The 10,386-nt window shown below is 37.7% G+C and overlaps 1 protein-coding gene across 1 annotated transcript in view; it reads right to left on the bottom strand.

Annotated features, from left to right (window-relative positions):
* The window catches only part of ITGA5 (integrin subunit alpha 5), a 79,461-nt gene that overhangs the window by 31,311 nt on the left and 37,764 nt on the right, over nucleotides 1-10,386 (bottom strand). Inside the window, exons 3-7 of the mRNA XM_063428412.1 lie at nucleotides 6,048-6,160; nucleotides 5,788-5,908; nucleotides 5,003-5,064; nucleotides 4,421-4,466; nucleotides 1,992-2,117 (exon numbers count right to left, since the gene is read on the bottom strand). Coding sequence (XP_063284482.1) covers nucleotides 1,992-2,117; nucleotides 4,421-4,466; nucleotides 5,003-5,064; nucleotides 5,788-5,908; nucleotides 6,048-6,160 — 468 coding nt within the window. The remainder of the gene's footprint in view (nucleotides 1-1,991; nucleotides 2,118-4,420; nucleotides 4,467-5,002; nucleotides 5,065-5,787; nucleotides 5,909-6,047; nucleotides 6,161-10,386) is intronic.

Here is a 10,386-nt window from a genome sequence, read left to right as displayed (position 1 = left end):
ACTGTAAGTCTCGCGAGAGCCGCACTATGACCCCGTGGCTCTCGCGAGACTTACACTGGGAGCTGACAAAGGTGCTGAACGGACCGCCGTGGAGGAGGAGAGAGCTGACAGGAGCTGCAGGAGAGGTAAGCACTCTGTGCCAGCCCCCAGTCTGTATTATGGCAATCTAAATTGCCATAATACAGACAGTGACTAGAGTATAAGCCGAGTTGGGGTTTTTCAGCACAAAAAATGTGCTGAAAAACTCAGCTTATACTCGAGTATATACGGTACTTTGTGTTTGCTACGGACACAGCAAATGTCTGTCAAACAGGTTTCTAGAACGTGTACGTTCCTACAGAGGGCAATCGAGCAGCATTCAGGAGGTCCTGCATTTATAGTGTAGTCACGCAGTCTGAGGAAATGAGGAAAGTGCCACTGGAACTCCAGTGAATTAATCTTTGCTCCGATCTTTTCATGTGGTTAGATTGTTTGCTCAAGACTACAGCATGAGCCCAAGTGTCATTTGTAAATAAAAGGATTACTGGAGCAAGGATTTGCACAGTTAACTTTCTTTGTAAAGTACCTATTCAAACACTTGACACTTGCGCAGAATAAACTACAGTCTAATTGCCTGAACAGTCATTAGTATTACTGAACATTAGAATGCTCAATTTAATATGGTGAGCAATGTCAAGTGAATGAGTAGCTTTTATTTTATTAAAAAAAGACATTGCGATAGTATCATGGGCAAGATTGGCAATATTCCAGCCATCACAGTTAGCAATGGTCTTAATAGGGAAAAATACATTCTTAAAAAAATAATAAAAAATGGAGAGAAAAAAATAAACATTTAATGCTGCATGGTAGGAAATTAGGTTAGGTGTCCTATGTAGGTTAGATTAAATGGTTACTTTAGAACAATTGATACAAAAAAAAAAAAAAAAGGTGTCTAGGGGCTTCAAACTTCGTGATAATGGGTGCGTATAAAGTATTCTGTGTTTCCCCAATCACCTTAGTACAAAAATAAATAAGTTGTAATGTCAAACCCTACCAAATCTATACAACACCCAGTGTTAGAAATTAGAAGATAAAATATACTTCACAATTAAGAAAACGTTTTTGGAGCACATCCTGAGTCCGCCTGTGGGAATATCACCGAAGCCAATATTGGCACACTAATGCAACTAATATAGATTCCAGCATGGCACGGCTCTATACTTATGAGTTAAACTTGCACCATTTGCTCAATATTTTTTAGTTTTTTTATATTATACAGATTACACTATGTGCTGTTGTATTTGGTTTTTGTAGATTGCAAGCGCGTACTATTTTCCTCTTGTGGATATCCATTGTGAAGTATATTTTATAGAATATTTTATCTTCTAATTTATAACACTGGGTGCTGTACAGGTTTGGTAGTGTTTGACATTACAACCTATGTATAAATAACAATTAGTATGGCCCACTGTAGAGGTTAATGGCGCAATAAGTCCCTATATTCCATCTCACAGTTAATAGTCAAACCATTTCTGAATGGTCTGACACTCGATCCTCTGGGTGCCCAATGGTACTTTTGGAATATCACCAATGAAGAAGTTTACCTTCATCTTCGAAAAACTGTTTAACTACCGACTGTGGGATGCTGCCAGGGACTCTTGGCACCATATCTACTAAAGAGAGCTGTAATGGTATAAAGCTTAGACTACTACTTTCATGTTCAGTATAGGTCTTTTGCTCATATTTTTGCTCAAATAACACAGTTGTACAATTAAACTACAATTTCCAGAAACCCTTTCAAACTTTATGGGACAAGCCAAGCATTGCTATAGAAAGTTAAGTGTGTCTCATGGTGGATTCATGTTTTGTGAGGTATGCAGTTTCCTTTAATGCGTAGTTGCATCCTGCTGTGAAGTATACTGGCAATGATATTAGGCAATACAATTTTTTACAGTATAGCAAAGGATGGAGACCAGAATTGGACGGCATTTGCAAAGCATAGTTTGACCTACCCAAGTAACTGTCGTCGTAAGCGATGTGAGCTTGACGTGTCTTCATTTGTCCTTTGATTTCAAGAATGAAGTATTCTGGGTAATAAGAGTCGATAATTTCATCTTGTGTTGCGGTGATCACCTGACCTAAAAAAAAATAAAAAAATAAAAAATTAAATCTAAAAAAAAAACAACAAAAAAAAAACCACACACAATGTATGGATGTTAATTTTGTTATGGATGTTCTTGGGTTATGAACTTCCTCTGAACTATATCTCCAAGTGAACATGCAAAACATTTTAACCATTGTTTGGCTTTGTTTTTTTTTTTTTAGCCTAATTTCTATTTCAGAGTGTAAATCCGAAGAATAATGGTGGCCTCTATAATAGGGCAACATTTTTTCAAGAAATATGGAAGATTAAAAGATGTAAAGATTTAAATAATGGAATTCAGATTGTGCATATGTCCTTTAAAATTGGAATAAAAAAACAAAAAAAAAACAACAAAAAAAACAAAAAACTTGAAAGCCTGTTTAGACTGAAACGTTGACTCCACTGCACACTTGTACTTCCAGTATGTTACAACAAAAGACATTAAGCCTACTTCACAAGACCACAAGCGTGCTCTTTGAATAATTATATATACATACAAAATTCTCCAATCTCACATGAATACACGATCCAGTAACTGTACTACACATTTAACTCAACAAGATCTCAGTGTAATAGGAAACCATGTGAGAATCACAAGAAATAAAATGCATCTTTCAGCAAAGAGGAGAACACTGCGTGGTGTACAATGATGTAAATCAAATACCAGCATTTCATGTATAGGAGGGAACCATTGTTTGGGACTGGAAAGTTAAAGAAGCCAAGATGAAAATTGAGCATTTAAGAAACCAACTTTGAAGCTCTTTCCTTAGTAAAGCTTCAGAACATCGGAATATCGACTCAAAGAACTGCATTGTGGAATGACTGTGACAAAACAACGGAAAGGCCACTATAGTACTACAGGAAGAGCCAACAATAAAAGGAATGCAGTGATTGGGATAAACAACGTTGGAAAATAAATATGTAAAGTAAGCATGAAGGTTTTTTTCCCTAATTATTATTATTGCTAAACTAGTTCGAACAATAGGACCACAATCCAGGTTTTTAATAAAATTAAAAAGACTTCTTACACATCCTCAGATTTATTTAGAATGTGGAACACCAACGCAACAAGATCATTCCTACAATCCACGTTGAGAGGTGAAAGGGTGACAGAAAGACAAGACGCCATGCAGATCGTGCCTAAATGTTATTTATTTATTTATTAAGTTCTTCTATTATAACACCCCATGAACAACAAACTCTGGATACGTATTCTACTGAAATATTTTGCTCACATTTGTAAATGGGATTGGTGCTCAAATTTGCTTAATTTACCAGCTCAGGAAATGATTTGACTTCTGCTTTTTGAATTGGTTATGGAGCAAGCATTCTGTATGAGCAACATTTCAACTCGAAACATTGCACAGAACAAGAAAGGTGCAATCTTGTGCAGAGGGCAGGTTGCACCTCTGGCACACGTGTTTTAGGACACTGTTCCAGGCTGCCTAATGAGAGTTGTGCATAAATTATGTCTCATCAGGGCACTGGCCATAGACATGATGAGATTCTTCACATTGCAGGCAGCTCTGGACTTGAAAGTTTGAAGTATATTATAAGCATTTTTAATTGAAAAATTGCAGGAGGACCTGAAGAAAGCAATAGGAAAGGGCACAAAGCCCAGAATGGTTTAAGTCAATGATGCGTTTGAGCAACTGTTTAATGTATCGTTCAAGAAAGTAAGTCAGTGAAAGATTAATGGTGGGAGTTAGGATTGTCCAAAGCAGGTATACAGTGCTGAATTCACAGTAAGCATATGCAGAAACTATAATGCAGATGTAGTTTCTTTACAAGCATGTGCAGATGTTGAATAGTTTAATCAATCCATTGTAATATACAATTATCATGATTGTGGTATTCCAGGACATACTGATTTTTGCATTTAATGTTGGCTTTCCAAACAGATTTGCATTAAATATGAAAGTATTGTATTGCAATGATTACAAGCAAGAAGTCCTTGGTGTAAAACTGAGATTTGTGCAAGTACTACCCCCAGTCTATCCTGTTCCACTTGTGTGTAAATTTTTAGGGTTATGGCCAAGCTCCCCTGACTGAGAGCAGCATATTTGGTGGATACAGAAAAGCCAGACTCTACCCAACCAGAGAATGCACTTTAAAATTTGAACAAAGTTTTCTGGGCATTGCGCTCCTTCTAGTTACACAATAACATAATTTGAATACTGTCCTAGTACTGAAGAAATTATAAGGTAAACACAACCTTTCGGTCGCTAAAAATCATGTCTTAATCTGGAAAGTTGGGCCTAATGTTTAAAGAAGAATAAAGACTTCAAATGTTATTACCTTGCCAAAAGTAGCTGCCTGGTCCACCTAATAATATCCTTCCACTCTGCAAAAATTAAAATTAAATAAAAAAGTAATTGTAAGCAATGCAAAAATTAAAATGCAAACAAGCTATGAAAATATATAAAAACATTTTTATAGGAATGAAAATAAAAGCCTGATGCAGACAATTACCAAATTGTACAAAAAATAATTCATAAAAAGTATGTATGAAAAATGCAGCATTTAGCACCATTAATATATTTTAGGTTTTTTTTTTTGTGCTCCAGTGTCAGAATACACTTTCCAGAATTCGAATATCAAACCTCATATAGCAACTAAAGGGTCAAGTTTGGATACTCCAGCTCTAGTCTAGAGGTATCCTGCTAGCATCCTTGCATGCAACATTTGAGCACTAAGCAGCTTTATGATTTGCTAGAAGATGCAGAGAAATGACGGATAAAAGTCCACAGTTTTAGTGATCTCATTCTATTATTATTATTATTAAGTCTCCTGTAGTTTAGTATTTTAATTCCATATTGGGGTAAATTAAGCACACAAACTTTAATAGGAGAACCATCACCAAGGACTTTTTGCACTTACCTTTGTAAATTCGGCACTGAAGCCACCTTGGCAGTACCCCTGGCCAGATTCATCACTTAAATCTGAGAAAGAGAGAAGTAAAAAATTAAAAAATTAAAATAAAAAAAATACAAAAACAAAACTCTCTACATAAAAGATACTAAACTAAAATGCATAAGAACAGTAGTTCTTATGCTCAAGTAGTTGGGTTATTCACCAAGGACAGAATAATTAAAAGTGAAATTCAAATGTAAGGTCAAAATAGCCAATTAAAAAAAACTGATATAAATTCTCATTTTAGTGAATAACCATATAAGCCTTTACTACTCTTGTCTATCAAATTAACATTTCTACTTCGAGATACCATTTACCCACAATCCCACAGGGACATTCTATTAAAACAAAACTGGAGGATTGCCATCTGTAGCAACATTCCATTGGTTTTAATTGTGATTGCTCCAAATTGAGCACTTCTAGTCCTGATCTGTCGAGTATAGTCCTCCATGTGTAATATTAAACATATATCGGCATGAAACCCAAGACACATTCCAACTCCAATAAGCCATGTGGCCAAGTTATTGATGTATCAGTGACATTTCTATTGCCTCCTCTTATGAGACAGCTTTCATATATTACAGATCAATGACTGATCAGTTCTTACAGCAGGCATTATTGAGTTTTGGGGGAACTAGAGGTCAAGAGTTTTCATACAGGTCATCCAGCTGCCTTTGGACTAAAAATATATAAGGCCTGTCTTTCACATCAGAACAAAGATCCCTGCACACCAACTCACAACCATGTCATACCCGTCCGGCAAGGTGAGTACTCCAAGAAGTTGGTGAAGTTGTTAACCGACAAGTAGCATGTTCCAACAGGGTCACGGAGCTGCGTGCTTTTTGTTCGCCAAGAGTATTGGGGGGCGCAAGCCTAGGAGAGTAGTAAACAAGAAGAGTAGTTCTTTAAGAGGATAGAACACAAGATAGAACTACAGTGACATTGATGGAAAAAGGTTCTAGGCCTCAATCTTAACCATGTTACATTACTGTCCCTTTCACGTAATCCTTACCAGTATAGACTTCCCATGGGCTCGCACTGTTGCTCCAAACCACTGGTTAGATTTGAACTCCATTGGCTTCCATGATTCTGGGTCATTTAGGTCTTGTAACTCTGATCGATCACCTATATACAAAAAAAACCAACATTTTATTAGGCATGCAGTTAGGGATGATGCCCAAGCTAAATAAAGGGGCAATGTGGGATATTTAATATTAAGGGAAAATGGATTACATTCTAAAAACAAAAATTATGTCAAGAGCCTACATTGAGTATAGTTTTTACATCTATATAGAGTGTGATATAAAATTCTTTAAAATGAATTTCAAGCTTTTACAAAAAAAAAAAAAAAACACATTGACTGAATTCTTATTTTAAATTATGGCTTTCTACTTTTATAATTATAAGAGTTCATTGGTACAATGGGAATTCCAAGCCAGCAGTTAAATTATAATGTGACCATCAACAACCCTTCTACTGTCCAACACGAAATCAGTATCATGTAGTAACTAATGAACAACAGTAAGTCTTTTAGCACGCTCTGGATTTCCTCCATTTCATTGAGAAGACAGAGTGGCCCATAGATCTAGCTTTTGCAGTGTATACCTTCAAGCACAGATCAAAAGGCATATGATACATGCCGTTTATAAATATTCTTCTCTTCCAAATGTACTGTACATGGCAAGGATGTCTATCAAGAAGAAGAAGTCAATCCAGTGTTTGTGGGCCCCATGCCCTGGGGACAAGTAGACGAGGGGAATTGGTCTAGGGCAGTTTGCGGCATGTAATATATAAAATGTTATTGATACTTAGAAAGCACCAACATATTCTGCAGTGCTGTACAAAATCACAGAACATAGATAGTACAGTATATACAAACCAAAACAAAAAGGAATTGAGGACAAAGTCCTCCGGTATTCTTATCTGGCATTTACAGCCCTTTTACACAAACTACTAAGCTACGTGGCCTGTGAGCTTACAGTCTTAAAAGGTTAAGATGGAGACTGAAGAGAAGATTTTGCAGGGGGAAAATGAAAGTTAATGTACAGGGAGCCTTTGCAAGCATTTGCACAGACTGGGGACGTTGCCAATCACATTGCATCGTGGCAATTACGTCAAACACATGAAAACGCATGTTATAAAGAAAGCAGACACCAGGCTGCTTAGTGAAAACGGAGGATATTTGAGTGAAAAGTGGGTATAATGCCTCTAGATAGGATAGAATTAGGTAATTGTTCGGAGCTCTAGTCAATTGCGGTTTATAACTATGCATGGACCGTATATACATTGAATAGAATGCATAAGTTTGACATTTTATATTTAGCTGGTAACATGTATGGTTAAGTCAAATGGCCATTGCCTGACCCCATAGATATTAAATTATTTCATTTACGTTAAGTGTCTGCTCATGACGCACTCCTGTGGATACCATTAAAAAAAAAAAAATTATATTGCAAGGTCTGCTCAGCATAAGAGTTAATTTATTAATTTGTCACTAAACAAAAAAAATTAGCACATGTTCAGGAGCTGCTCCAACATGAAAAGTTCCTTGAGGAGTAATGACACATCCTTGGCTTTCTACCGTAGATTCTGGCCACAAGCTGTACAAATGAAATGCTTTGTTTTACAGAAACCAATTCTATGCATGACTTACAGACTACAGTATTAACTGTACAATGTTGAGGGAAACCAGAAAGAAAAAAACTTGACATTAAAATAAACTCTGAGAACAAAACGGCACACAGAAAACCTGAATTTTATCACGTCTGTATTGGTTTTATCCCACAACATAGGATAATAGAACACTGACTCTAATTAGCTGGCGGAATTAATGCCTTTATCCAAACTTTTCTGTATTGACATGATAATAAATGTTAACCCTTTAAGGTTGTGACAAACTCCCCTAGTGAGTTTGCCACGAGTTCCTGTAGGATCCTGCTTGCAGACTATGGACCTTCTATAAAAGGATATAAAAGTCTCAGTTCGTGCAACTGGGATTATATGGTTCGGTTACTGAACAACCGCACGAACCGGAGACCACCCTGGAGCTTGTTAACACCTATTAGCAACTTGGAATGGTTCTCACCGCAGTGTTCTACTTGTTCGTCTGGGTGGCCGCAATTCCTATGGACAACCACGAGGTGGTGGCCATCTTGTTCGCATTAATGCAGCCAGTGGTGTTTGGGCATGAATCTCATAGAACTAAAAATCGGACACGAACTCCCGAACACCGCTGGACCATCATCGCCAGCATTCGGATCTATACAGCTTAGAAGGGCACTGTTCGGTGAAATCAATAGTCTGGACGAGGGGAACAAGCTCCAGGGTAAGACTATTGACTCTCTTCGGTAGTTTGTTCGTTTTCAAACTACTGAACTAGACTGACCGCAAGCCCTGATTCTCTGGAACCGTTAAGGGCATGGGACCATGCGTGCCTTCGGTCAAACAAATGACTTCCAGGAAATTCCTGAACTGATCTGGGTGATTTTTGGATATATTGGTCACCCAGATCAGGGCTATCAGGGGATGGGATGTTTGTGGGGTTTTATGTATTTTAGGGTACTTTTGGGGTGTTTTACAAAAGTATGTTTTTTCTGTGCTTGGAGAAAATTGGATTAGTACAGTTCCTGATCCAATTATCTCCCAGGCACAGAAGAGGGATTATCTGATTTTGTATGGGAGTGTCCTGGACCCAAGAGCCAATGTAATTGTGTATTTGTTTTTACTGTGGTTTACTCTCAGGTCCAGGGGGGAGTGCCCCTTGCATGGTGACATGCATACTCCAAAACTGTGTCTCACCCTGTTATTGGAGGGAAGGAAGATTTAACTCCTGTGTCTGCTGTTCCAGCTTGCAGGAGATTCAGCGGGGAAAGTCCTTGTAAGAACTAGAGCTCCCAAAACGGAGTGTCGTCCAGTGCCTGGGGGTGTCTAGAGCCAATTCCCCATTCGGCTCCAGGAAGGAGTGGTTCCAGGGCCCCAGTCAAGTCACGGCGACGGTGGGCAGAAGTGCTGCGGTTTGTCCTCTGTTCCAACTATGAAGCGGTCCTTGGCGGAGGTACCCAGCCAGGGGGACAGGGAGCTACTTTACAAAGGTCCACATTCATAATCACTAAACACTATATGTTCGGATAGAGCACACTACGTCTATATAGCCCTACAACATGTAAAGATCCTATTGCGAAGAGACATTCCAATCTCAATTAAAGGCTGAATTAGTATGACTGCATTATTCAGTCATTGATTTTTGACTGGTCTTAAGAGACATTGGGGTAACCTTAACAACTTCATCTAAATGAAGTTATGGTGCCAGAAAGCTCCCAGGCACACACTTACCTTAAGAACGTTAAATCATTCTCACCAATCGTTAACTCCAAAGGTTGCCTCTAGCACTGATCTTAAGGTTCACGAGGCAGCATCTGGTTTCTGAATCTGAGTTACAGTGAGTGTGGAGGGCAACAGCTGATTGGCTTAAAGCATCAGCTGACCGCTCTAGCCAATCAGTAGCTCCCCATTCATAAATAAAGAGTGAGATTAAGTTGTATGGGTGCCTTTAGGGTCCCTTTAAATTGTGGCAACTTTAATTTAATTCCAAATACAATGTGAATGCAAGGCTATGGGTAAATTTAGGGGTATGTTGTGGACTAAAATTTTTCAGCATGCTTGCCCACTAAAATGGAAATCTGGACAAATTTAGGGCTGTTTTAGAGGTTAAATGGTCAAGACCAATCAGATTTTGTGAACCATTGTCTTTTTTTTTTCTTTCTACAACTTATAAAAGAGGTTTGGTGCAGTTGCCAATTACAATATTCCAGACAATTGTTTACCAGTGAACATGTATATTTTATTCTTAAGAACCGACATGTGCAAACATCTATAATGCAGCCTGTATCCGATTTATATCCAGATTAATCCCATGTAAACTGCTTGTAAACAGACACAGGATGTTCTAGATTAGCCACAAAAAGGAAGGATGTCAAAGTAAGGATGTACCTTTTCTGCTACATCATCAGAAGGTATTTTAAAATCTCCTATATGAATATCTATAGAACACAGAGGGAATTTGGGATACTTTTTCCTTTCAAAAATACATTTAAAAAAAATGCAATGTTATTGAACGGCAGTTAACAAGTAGCAAGGATTGGATGAGCAATGAGATGTGGGAAGTTACTAATCAATGAAAATTCAGACTGAAATGTGAGCATAAAACAATCTAGGCTAGAGGAAGTTCTATGTACTAGAAGGTGGCATAATTAATTCTCAGAATTAACACCTCTTACAAACACCGATACCGAGTGAAGGAACAAAAATTATTCTGAAAAAAAAAACAAAAAACACTTTTCAAACAGGAAACC

This window comes from Pelobates fuscus, chromosome 1, assembly GCF_036172605.1.
Source record: "Pelobates fuscus isolate aPelFus1 chromosome 1, aPelFus1.pri, whole genome shotgun sequence".
NCBI classification, from domain to species: domain Eukaryota; kingdom Metazoa; phylum Chordata; class Amphibia; order Anura; family Pelobatidae; genus Pelobates; species Pelobates fuscus.
Note: the sequence above shows the minus strand (reverse complement) of the source record. Positions and strands in the feature narration are given on the sequence as shown.